The sequence below is a fragment of the Amblyraja radiata genome, unplaced genomic scaffold (genome assembly GCF_010909765.2).
Source record: "Amblyraja radiata isolate CabotCenter1 unplaced genomic scaffold, sAmbRad1.1.pri scaffold_491_ctg1, whole genome shotgun sequence".
Lineage (NCBI taxonomy): Eukaryota > Metazoa > Chordata > Chondrichthyes > Rajiformes > Rajidae > Amblyraja > Amblyraja radiata.
In genome coordinates this window covers 32,501-45,282 of record NW_022630566.1, presented here as the reverse complement: position 1 = coordinate 45,282, position 12,782 = coordinate 32,501, and the positions used below count along the sequence as shown (strand labels likewise).

Sequence of the window (12,782 nt, the reverse complement as noted above, 5' to 3'; positions counted from 1 at the left end):
TGGCTTGGTATAAAATGTAGTGTGTGTAGGGTGGTGTCAATGTGCGGGAGTCGCTGGTCGGTGCAGACTCGGTGGGCCGAAAGGGCCTGTTTTTTCCGCTGCCCCTCTAGACTAATGCCGGCAAATGGGATGGGCAAAAAGGCATATGGCATGGCCATGTTGGGTCGAAGGGTCCATTTCTCTGCTGTCTCTGCTGGTGGGCTATGTGGGGATCTGTCTGCAGTATTCCCGCTGACGAGTGTCACAGAGACAGCAGTGCGGGAGGGAGGGAGGGAGAGTGACCGCTCTTCACTGAGGTGGTGGCACTAGGAAGTTCCTGAAGCTGAGGAGGAGTTGGGAGAGCGATCAATGAAGCCGCAGCAGCAACATCCTTCACTCTGAGTGTGCAACAGACTCTGATTAGGTCAAAGAAAGATGCAGAGTGCTGGAGTAACTCAGCGGGTCAGGCAGCATTGGGGAATGTGGATCTGCAACGTTTCGGGTCGGGACCCGTCTTCAGACCGATCCCAGGGTGTATTGTAAAGGGCCTGTACCGAGGGAATAGTCCACTAAGGCCATTCTACCAATTGTAATATTCAATATTATCTCCCCCATGAGTTGCGGCCAGGATTGAAGGAGGTGTGAAAGGCCTGACCTCTCTCTCTCCCCCCCTCCTCGGTCCCAGCCTACCTCTCTGTCCCACCTCCCTCCCTCCCGATTGAGGGATGTGTGGAATGCCACTACCTCTCTCTCTCTCCCCTCCTCCTTCCCTACCTCATTAGTTGAAGCCTTGGTTGGGGGAGGTTGGCATGGCCCTACCTCTCCCCCCCCCCTCCCTCGGTCCCAGCTACCTCCCTCCCTCCTTACCTGGGGTAAATTTCGCCTACCCAGGAGGTAAATTTCACCTACCCAGGGGGGTAGATTTGTTGATTGTGGATTGGTACATATTTTTTCTCATTGACTGACTGCGTTTGGGTCCGTTATACGGGTATCTGCTCATCATTAGTTGTTCATAAATAAGTGAAATAACATTGTTATGTGCTACTAAAGTCGCCAGGGGTTTAAAGTTGCCAGGGGTAAACGGGACCAAAAAGGTTGGGAACTCCCTGACCTAGATGGAGGGAGAATGGAAATGCCTCTACCCCTCTCTCTGTCTCCCCGTCACTCGATCCCACCTCCCTCGCTTGACCTAGATGGAGGGAGAATGGAAACGCCTCTACCCCTCTCTCTGTATCCCCGTCACTCGATCCCACCTCCCTCGCTTGACCTAGATGGAGGGAGAATGGAAACGCCTCTACCCCTCTCTCTGTCTCCCCCTCACTCGATCCCACCTCCCTCGCTTGACCTAGATGGAGGGAGAATGGAAACGCCTCTACCCCTCTCTCTGTCTCCCCCTCACTCGATCCCACCTCCCTCGCTTGACCTAGATGGAGGGAGAATGGAAACGCCTCCACCCCTCTCTCTGTATCCCCGTCACTCGATCCCACCTCCCTCGCTTGACCGAGATCGAGGGAGAATGGAAACGCCTCTACCACTCTCTCCCTCCCCCTCCCTCCCACTTCCCCGCTCGCTCCATCAGTGTAAGCCAGGAATGAGATAGGTTGGACTGGCTCTCTTCAACCTCTCCCTACCTCTACCTGTCCCCCTGCCCCAGTCCCCAGCTCGCTCAGTCAGTCGAGGCTTCTGCTGAGGGGGATATCGCGCTGGAGTTTCTCGCAGGCGGCTCGGTGCCTGAGGAAGCTGTCCCTCCACATGAACTTCTTGGCACAGACGTGGCACTGGAAAGGCTTGTGGCCGGTGTGTATCTTCATGTGCTCCACCAGGTGGTGCTTCATCTTGAACTTCTTGTTGCACAGGGTGCAGGCGAAGGGGCGCAGGTTGAGGTGCATGTTGACGTGCCGGTCCCGCTGGCTGCGGTGGGTGAAGCTCTTGCCGCAGTGGCAGGCGAAGACCTTGCCTCCGCCGCTGCCGGTGCTGCCGGGCCCCCCGCCCGCCGGGTCTGCCGAGCCCGCCGCCCCGTGCCGCAGCTCCTGGAGGCTGCCGCTGCCGCTGCCGACCCCGGGCAGGAGGAGGAGGGAGGGGGCCGGGGCAAAGCACTGGGGCCCCTCCTCGCCCACCTCGTAGGGGAAGTCCTCGGTGGAGCCGCAGAAGTCCGCCGGCTCGTCCTCGCCGGGGGGGCCGAGGGGGAGGGGAGGGGGCTGGGGCCGGGTCAGGGTGCACACGCCGCTGATGCTGAGCGAGCGGGGATCCGAGGGGCGGCATCCCCCAGCGCTCTTGACAAAATGGTGGTCGTCCTCCTCGCAGGTCAGCACCAGGTCGTCATCTTCCTCCTCCTCCTCCTCCTCCTCTCCCTCGTCCTCCCCCTCCTCCTCCTTCACCAGGACCCAGCCCCCGTGCCGGGGCTGCCTTGCCGACAGCACGCTGCACGCCGCCCCCTGGTTGCTGGTCACCTTCTGCTCCGGGTCGACCCCCTCGTCTTCCAGAAGCTCGTCCTCCAGCATCTCGTCCCCCTGGTCCAGCTTGACAGAGACGGACACGGGGACCTCGTCGCGGGGGCTGAAGTAGTTGCTGCTGCTGGGGGACTGGCTGCTGGGGTTGCGGGGGCCGGGGGCCGGGGCCGGAGGGGGTTCCCTCTCCCGCAGCAGCTCGGTGCACTTGTCAACCACGTGCCACATCTGCAGGAAGCTGCCCACCGTCAGGTAGTTGACGATGTCGGCCAGCGTGACCGCCAGGCGGCCCGTGTAGCACGAGGCCAGGACGTTCTCGAAGGCCCGCGCATCCATCACCCCCGGGAGCGACAGGCGGCTGGCGTTGCGGAAGAGCACCTGGTCGTGGAAGTAGGGTGAGGAGGCGGCCAGCACCGCCCGGTGGGCCTGGAACACCTTGCCCTGCACCTGGATGGAGATGTCGCAGAACTTGCCCTCCATGCGCTGCTGGTTCAGGTTCTCCAGCAGGCTGCTGCTGAAGTTGGGGAAGTCCACGTACAGCACCTTGCTGCCCGCCTCCATGGCTCCTGGGGAGGAGGAGGGGGGGGGGGGGGGGAAGAGAGAGAACACAGGGGAGAAAATCAACCCTGGGGAACCGTGCAGGGAGATACATCTTACACAAACCCTGCAGGGGCCACCCTAACCCAGTGGTACTCCCCACACTACTCCCACGGTCCAAAGGTTCATGATCCAATGTTGCAGTGGTCAATGTCTCCATGGTGCAATGGCTCATTTAGTTCATTGATGCAATGGCCAATGGTCAATGGTCAATGCTCAGTGGTCAATGACTCTTGGTTCAATGGTCAATGTTGCAATGGTCAATGGCACGTGTACACAGACCCATAACACAGATGTACACAGACCCACAACACACATGTACACAGACCCATAACACTCATGTACAGACCCATAACACTCATGTACACAGACCCATAACACACATGTACACAGACCCATAACACTCATGTATATAGACCCATAACACACATGTAAATAGACCCACAACACAGACACACAGACCCATAACACACATGTATATAGACCCATAACACTCATGTACACAGACCCACAACACACATGTACAGACCCATAACACACCTGTACAGACCCATAACACATATGTACACAGACCCATAACACACATTTACAGACCCATAATGCACATGTATACAGACCCACAACAGACACACATGTACACAGACCCATAACACGCATGTACACAGACCCATAACACACATGTACACAGACCCATAATACACATGTATACAGACGCATAACACACATGTACACAGGCCCATAACACACATGTACACAGACCCATAACACACATGTATACAGACGCATAACACACAGACGCATAACACATGTACACAGACCTATAACACACATGTACACTGACCCATAACACACACGTATACAGACCCATAACACACATGTATACAAACGCATAACACACACGTATACAGACCCATAACACACATGTATAGACGCACAATACACATGTATACAGACGCATAACACACATGTACACAGGCCCATAACACACATGTACACAGACCCATAACACACATGTACACTGACCCATAACACACACGTATACAGACCCATAACACACATGTATACAAACGCATAACACACACGTATACAGACCCATAACACACATGTATAGACGCACAATACACATGTATACAGACGCATAACACACATGTACACAGGCCCATAACACACATGTACACAGACCCATAACACACATGTATAGACGCATAACACACAGACGCATAACACATGTACACATACCCATAACACACACATATACAGACCCATAACACACATGTACACAGACCTATAACACACACGTACAGACCTATAACACACATGTACGCAGACCCATAACACACATGTACACAGACCATTGACACTCATGTATAGACCCATAACACATATGTATAGACCCATAACACTCATGTACACAGACCCATAACACACGTACACAGACCCACAACACATATGTATAGACCCATAACACTCATGTACACAGACCCATAATACACATGTACACAGACCCATAACACTCATGTACACAGACCCATAACACTCATGTACACAGACCCATAACACTCATGTACACAGACCCATAACACTCATGTACACAGACCCATAACACACGTACACAGACCCATAACACTTATGTACACAGACCCATAACACTCATGTACACAGACCCATAACACTTATGTACACAGACCCATAACACTCATGTACACAGACCCATAACACTCATGTACACATACCCATAACACAGATGTACACAGACCCACAACACACGTACACAGACCCATAACACTCATGTACACAGACCCATAACACTCATGTACACAGACCCATAACACTCATGTACACAGACCCATAACACTCATGTACACAGACCCATAACACTCATGTACACAGACCCATAACTCAGATGTACACAGAACCATAACACATATGTATAGACCCATAACACTCATGTACACAGACCCATAATACACATGTACACAGACCCATAACACACATGTACACAGACCCATAACACATATGTATACAGACCCATAACACACATGTACACAGACCCATAACACATATGTATAGACCCATAACTCAGATGTACACAGAACCATAACACATATGTATAGACCCATAACACTCATGTACACAGACCCATAACACTCATGTACACAGACCCACATGTACACAGACCCATAACACAGACACACATGTACACGGACACACATGTACACAGACGCCTTACACACAGGTACACGCCTACATACGAGGCCACCTTCACACACACACACACACACCGGGCTGTGTTGACCCGCGGACGGGGACGGGCAGCGAGCCGGGTCCGGGCAGCAGCAGCGGCAGCGGCAGTAGCGGCGCCGGCAGCACCGGGGCCTGTCGCTGGGGGTTTGCCCGCTGCTGGAGGCTGAGGGCCGCGGGGTGGAGGCAGGGCAGGGTGGCGGGGCGGGGTGGGGGAGGGCGGGGTTACTCACGGGCCGGGCCGGGACGGGCAGCGGCGGCGGCGGCTCCAGGCGGGGGTGAGGGTGAGGGTGAGGGTGAATGCGGACCAGCGGGGGCAGCGCCACCAGCGGCGCCGAGCGGCAGCGCAGCCGCCCCGGGGGGGAGGAGCCGGGATATCGGGGGGAGCGGCTCATTGACAGCGGGCGGCGGGGACGGATGGGGCGGGGCCTGTGAGGGGGCGTGGCTCCAGGGGGCGTGGCCACCCGGAGGGGGCGGGATCTGTGAGGGGGCGGGGCCATGGCTACAGGGGAGGGGTCTGTGAGGGGGCGGGGCCGTGGCTACAGGGGCGTGGCCACTGGGAGGGGGCGGGTTTAAGGTGTGGCTCCAGTGGTGGGGGCGGGGCCATGGCTACAGGGGCGTGGTCACAAGCAGGGGGCAGGGCCTTGGCTACAGGGGCGTGGCCACTGGGAGGGGGCGGGTTTAAGGTGTGGCTCCAGTGGAGGGGGCGGGGTCTGTGAGGGGGTGTGGCTCCAGTGGAGGGGGCGGGGCCACCCGGAGGGGGCGGGGTCTGTGAGGGGGTGTGGCTCCAGGGGGCGGGGCCATGGCTGCAGGGGGCGTGGCCACAAGCAGGGGCGGGTTTAAGGTGTGGCTCCAGTGGAGGGGGCGGGGCCACCCGGAGGGGGCGGGGTCTATGAGGGGGTGTGGCTCCATGGGGGCGGGGCCACCCGGATGGGGCGGGGTCTATGCGGGGGTGTGGCTCCCGTGGAGGGGGCGGGGCCACCCGGAGGGGGCGGGGTCTGCGAAGGGGTCGTGGCTCCAGTGGAGGGGGCGGGGCCACTCGGATGGGGGCGGGGTCTGTGAGGGGGTGTGGCTCCAGGGGCGGGGCCATGGCTACAGGGGCGTGGCCACAAGCAGGGGCGGGTTTAATGTGTGGCTCCACTGGAGGGGGCGGGGCCACCCGGAGGGAGCGGGGTCTATGAGGGGGTGTGGCTCCAGTGGAGGGGGCGGGGCCACCCGGAGGGGGCGGGGTCTATGAGGGGGTGTGGCTCCAGTGGAGGGGGTGGGGCTACGGGGCGGGCGGGTTTAAAACGGGTGGGTGTGGCTACACGGGAGTGGGCGGGTCCAGGGTCTGGGTCTGGAAGAAGGCGGGGCCATGGGGAGGGGCGGAGTCTGTGAGGGGGTGTGGCTCCAGTGAATGGGGCGGGGCCATGGGCGGGGTTTCGAGAGGCGTGGCTATGATGCGTGGGAGGGGCCTGTGGATGGGGAGGGGACACGGAGAGGGGGAGAGGGGGAGGGGGGAAGGGACGAGAGGGGGCGGAGGGGACGAGAGGGGGAGGGGTGAGAGGGGGGAGGGGGTGCGCGGGGAGGGGGCGAGAGGAGGAGAGGTAGAGGGGAAGAGAGGAGGAGAGGGGGAGGGGCGAGAGGAGGCGAGGGGGAGGGGGGGTGAGAGGAGGGGAGGGGGAGGGGGGGTGAGAGGAGGAGAGGGGGAGGGGACGAGAGGAGGAGGGGGAGAGAGGGAGAGGAAGGGGGCAAAGAGAGGGGGGGAGAGGGGGAGAGGAGATGGAGAGGAGAGGAGGGGAGGAAAGGGAAAGGAGGAGAGGGGGGGGTGGGAGGGGGAGAGGAGGGGGAGAGGTGATGGGGAGGGGGAGAGACCAATGGGTTGTTGATGATCAGCGTGGACTTGATGGGCCGAAGGGTCTGTTTCTTTACCTGCTCAAAGACACAGTGTGGGAACAGGCCCTTCTGCCCACCGAGAACCGTGCCGACCAGCGACCCCCACAGACACTAGGTGTATTATCCCACTTTCTCATCCAATGCCGGGGCTGGGGCTATTTCACCGAAGACAATTAGCCTACAAACCTGTACGTCTTTGGAGTGTGGGAGGAAACCGGAGCACCCGGAGAAAACCCAGACAGGGCACGGGGAGAACGTACAAACTCCGTACAGACAGCACCCGTAGTCAGGATGGAACCCGGGTGTCCAGCGCTGTGAGGCAGCAACTCTGCTGAATCTCTGTGTGATTGTGAAAAAAATAATAAGGAACTTTACATTCGAACTATAGACCATTTACACATACATTGTGTCGGCATTAATGCATTCTCTATACAAAGCACCATTGCTATTCATAGAACAGTACACCATACAAACAGGCCGTACGGCCCAATGTCTGTGCCGAACAAGATGCCAAGACCATCAGGGTTCGATCCTGACCATGGGTGCTGTCTGTACAGCGTTTGTACCCCGTGACCTGCGTGGGTTTTCTCCAGGTGCTCCGGTTTCCTCCCACACTCAAAAGACGTGCGTGCGAATTGGCTTCTGTAAGTTGTCCTTAGAGGGCAGGCTAGAACTAGTAGATGGATGGTCACTCGGTGGGCCGAAGGGCCTGTTTCCAGGCTGTATCTCTGAACTAAACTAAACTAAACTACACTGAACATTTGTGTGTCCATGGGAACAGCACGTGGACCAAAGAGGTCGGACTTTACTGGACTTTATTTTGAACCAAACGTTATTCTATTGTAATCATGTATAGCCTTTCCGCTGACTTTTAACTACACCTCGGTATATGAGACAATAAATGAAATTAATAATAAATGAAATATTGGAAAGAAGGAGTATCCTGCATGCCATGGACAGGGCCGTGTTGAGACACAGGCTCGATCTTTCAGCTGCAGTTTCAGCTTAGTTTATTGTCACGAGTACCGAGGGGCAACATTTTCACACAAAGTGTGGTGGGTGTATGGAAAGAGCTGCCTTAGGAGGAAGTTGCGGCAGGTACTATCGCAACGTTTAAGAAACAGACAGGTACATGGATAGTAGATAAAAATGCTGGAGAAACTCAGCGGGTGAGGCGACATCTATGGAGCGAAGGAATAGGTGACGTTTCGGGCCGAGACCCTTCTTCAGACCATGGATAGGGCAGGTTTGGCGGGATGTGGGCGAATCGCGGTCAGGTGGGACTAGTGTAGATGGGACATGTTGGCCAGTGCAGGCAAGTTGGGTCGAAGGGCCTGTTTCCATGCAGTATGTCCCATGCTATGACTAGTTGCAGGTTGTGCAAGAGAATTTCACTGTGCTGTGCGTACGTAACAACCCTGAACGGTTGAACCCTTTGGGAGCAAGCACACACCAAAGCGGCCAAATAGCATCTTTTGACCTCATTGTAGGAAGGCATTGGGTAATTGTGCGCGGGAACGTATTGGTTCTTTCTTCCACGGTTGATGAGTTACAAGGACGGCACGATGAGGCAGCAGCAGAGTTTCTGCCTTACAGCGCCGGAGACCCGGGTTCGATCCTGTGTTCGGGTGGTGTCCTCCCCGTGACCTGCGTGGGTTTTCTCCGGGCGCTCTGGTTTCATCCCACAGTCCAAAGACGCACAGCTTTGCAGGTTAATGGGCTTGGTAAAATTGTAAATTGTCCCTGGTGTGTGTAGGATAGAGCTAGTGTACGGGGGTCACTGGTCGGTGCGGACTTAGTGGGCCGAAGGGCCTGTTGCCACACTATATTGGTACGACAGATGGCACAATGGGCTAAGTGTTCGGCTGGCAACCGGAAGGTAGCCGGTTCAAATCCCGCTTGGAGTGCATACTGTCGTTGTGTCCTTGGGCAAGACACTTCACCCACCTTTGCCTGTGTGTGAATGTGTGTGATTGTGTGTGAGTGATTGGTGGTGGTCGGAGAGGCCGTAGGCGCAGATTGGCAGCCACGCTTCCGTCAGTCTGCCCCAGGGCAGCTGTGGCTACAGAAGTAGCTTACCACCACCGAGTGTGACTGAGGAGTGAATGAATAATGCGATGTAAAGCGCCTTGAGTATTAGAAAGGCGCTATATAAATCCCATCCATTATTATTATTATTATATCTCTAAACTAAACTAAACTAAATTGGACTATGCTGCTACAGAAAGACACAACGTTTTGGGGTAACTCTGCGGGTCAGGCAGCATCTCCGGAGAGAAGGAATTTGTGACGTTTTGGGTCGAGACCATTCTTCAACATGAGAATCAGGGGAGAGGGAGACATGGAGATATGGAAGGATAAGGTGTGAAAATGACAGATCAAAGCAGATGGTGGTCAGGGAAATGTGGAATGGTTCATTGTTAGCTGAGGGGAAGGTGACAACGAGGCATACAATCAGTAATAATTAATCAGGAAGACAGTGAAACTAGTCGGAGAACTAGTGTGGAGAAGGGATGGAGAGACGGAAAGCAAGGATTACTTGAAGTTAGAGAGGTTAATATTCATACCGCTGGATTGTAAGCTGCCTAGCGAAATATGAAAGATAAGGTAAATTGTCCTTTGTGTGTGTAGGATAGTGCTAGTGTACGGGGGTCGCTGGGTGGAGCAGACTCGGTGGGTCGAAGTTTCCGCGCTGCATCTCGAAACTAAACTAAAAGTGGTCCCGATATTTGCATGCGCAAACGTTTGACATTTTTGGCGGTGCATTTCAATTAGTTGTACATCTAGGTTGTACGAAGTGTGAACATGCACACCTCCTGATTCAGGGACAGTTTCTTCCCAGCTGTTATCAGGCAACTGAACCATCCTACAGGCAACTGAACCAGAGAGCAGTCCTGAACTACTATCTACCTCATTGGAGACCCTCGGACTATCCTTGACCAGACTTTGCTGGCTTTACCTTGCACCTTCCCTTATCATGTATCTGTACACTGTGCATGGCTCGACTGTAATCATGTATTGTCTTTCCGCTGACTGGTTAGCACGCAATATAAGCTTTTTACTGTACCTCGGTACACGTGACAATAAACTAAACTAAACTAAACATCTCGTTTCAGGATAAGCTTGAAAAGTCACTGAGTTTCCTGCAGCAGCAGATGGATGAGGTCTTCAAGAGTCAGGGTGAAGAGGAGACCAACATGCTTAAACTCAAGGCAAGTTTTTGTAAAGACGCTTCCTTGAGCATTAATAAGGTCATAAGGAACAGGATTAGTATTAGGCCTTTTGGCCCATCAAGTCTACTCCGCCATTCAATCATGGCTGATCTATCTCTCCCCCCTAATCCCATTCTCCTGCCTTCTCCCCATAACCCTTGACACCCGCACTAATCAAGAATCTATCTATCTCTGCCTTAAAAATATCCACTAACTTGGCCTCCACAACCTTCTGTGGCAAAGAATTCCACAGATTCACCACCCTCTGAGTGATTAAATTTCTCCTTATCTCCTTCCGAAAATAACGTCCTTTTATTCTGAGACTTTGGCTGGTCCTGGACTCCCCCACTAGTGGAAACATCCTCTCCACATCCACCCTATCCAGGCCTTTCACTATTCTGTACGTTTCAATGAGGTGTCCCCCTCATTCTTCTAAACTCCAGTGAGTACAGGCCCAGTGCCGACAAACGCTCATCATAGGTTAACCCACTCATTCCTGGGATCATTCTCGTAAACCTCCTCTGGACCCTCTCCAGAGCCAGCACATCCTTCCTCAGATATGGGGCCCAAAATTGCTCACAATATTCCAAATGTGGCCTGACCAGCACCTTATAGAGCCCCAGCATTACATCCCTGTTTGTGTATACAAGCCCTCTTGAAATAAATGGTAGTATTGAGTTTGCTTTCTTTACCACCGATTCGACTTGCAGATTAACCTTTTGGGAATCCTGCACCAGCATTCCTAGGCCCTTTGCACCTTCGATTTCTGGATTCTCACCCCATTTAGCAAATAGTCCACGCCTTTATTCCTGCTACCAAAATGCATGACTTCACACTTTGCCACACTATATTCTATATAATACACTGGATGGAAACTCATTCTGTGTAATGGGTGATTCTCAAGTTTAATATCCTGACAACAACACACACTTCGAGTGCACCTCCCTCCATGTTACGGGGTAACAAGCCTTGTCCATATTCCAACGGGATCCCACCACTGGCCACATCTTCCCATCTCCACCCCTTTCTGCTTTCCGCAGAGACCATTCCCTCCGCAACTCCCTGGTCAACTCGTCCCTTCCCACCCAAACCACCTCCTCCCTGGGTACTTTCCCCTGCAACTGCAGGAGATGCAACACCTGTCCCTTTACCTCCCCCCTCGACTCCATCCAAGGACCCCGACAGTCTTTCCAGGTGAGGCAGGGGTTCACTTGCACCTCCTCCAACCTCATCTACTGTATCCGCTGTTCCAGGTGTCAACTTCTCTACATCGGCGAGACCAAGCGCAGGCTCGGCGATCGTTCCGCTGAACACCTCCGCTCAGTCCGCCTAAACCTACCTGATCTCCCGGTTGCCAGACACTTCAACTCCCCCTCCCATTCCCACACTGACCTTTCTGTCCTGGGCCTCCTCCACTGTCAGAGTGAGGCCCAGCGCTAATTGGAGGAACAGCACCTCATATTTCACTTGGGCAGCTTACAGCCCAGCGGTATGAACATTGACTTCTCTAACTTCAAGTAACCCCGGCATTCCCTCTCTCTCCATCCCTCCCCCTTCCCAGTTCTCCCACCAGTCTTCCTGCCTCCGACTACATTCTATCTCTGTCCCACTCACTCCCCTGACATCAGTCTGAAGAAGGGTCTCGTCCCAAAACGTCACCCATTCCTTCTCTCCAGAGATGCTGCCTGTCCCGGTGAGTTACTCCAGCTTTTTGTGTCAATCTTCGATTTAAACCAGCATCTGCAGTTCCTTCCTACATACTCCCTCAGAGAGCATTTTGATTTTAACCAAAGACAGATACAGAAAGCTGGCGTTACTCATCGGGACAGGCAGCATTTCTGGAGAGAAGGAATGGGTGGCGTTTCAGGGCAAGACCCTTCTATCGGTAGTGAAGAACACAAACGCAACGATAGCATTTATTTCAAGAGGGCTTGTATACACAAACAGGGATGTAACGCTGAGGCTCTATAAGGGACTGGTCAGTCCACATTTGGAATATTGTGAGCAATTTTGGACCCCATATCTGAGGAAGGATGTGCTGGCTCTGGAGAGGGTCCAGAGGAGGTTTACAAGAATGATCCCAGGAATGAGTGGGTTAACCTATGATGAGCGTTTGACAACACTGGGCCTGTACTCGCTGGAGTTTAGAAGGATGAGGGGTGACCTCATTGAAACGTACAGAATGGTGAAAGGCCTGGATAGAGTGGATGTGGAGAGGATGTTTCCACTAGTGGGAGAGTCCAGGACCAGAGCTCACAGTCTCAGAATTAAAGGACGTTCTTTCAGGAAGGAGATGAGGAGGAATTTCTTTAGTCAGAGGGTGGTGAATCTGTGGAATTCATTGCCATTCTATGGCTGTGGAGGCCAAGTCAGTGGATATTTTTAAGGTAGAGATAGATAGATTCTTGATTAGTGCGGGTGTCAGGGGTTA

At 54.3% G+C, this 12,782-nt stretch overlaps 1 protein-coding gene across 1 annotated transcript; it reads right to left on the bottom strand.

The window, feature by feature from the left end:
* Positions 1–748: 748 nt before the first annotated feature.
* On the bottom strand, positions 749–5,533 carry zbtb22 (zinc finger and BTB domain containing 22). Its single transcript, XM_033016775.1, has 3 exons — positions 5,513–5,533; positions 1,247–2,992; positions 749–1,090 (listed from the first exon to the last, which is right to left on the bottom strand). Exon 2 carries the CDS (start codon positions 2,985–2,987, stop codon positions 1,650–1,652), a length of 1,338 nt encoding a protein of 445 aa, XP_032872666.1. The 5' UTR covers positions 2,988–2,992; positions 5,513–5,533; the 3' UTR covers positions 749–1,090; positions 1,247–1,649.
* Positions 5,534–12,782: the final 7,249 nt, after the last annotated feature.

Bases quoted from the DNA above. Each gene is read 5' to 3' on its own strand.
- zbtb22 (XM_033016775.1), bottom strand. From the start codon at position 2,987: ATGGAGGCGGGCAGCAAGGTGCTGTACGTGGACTTCCCCAACTTCAGC.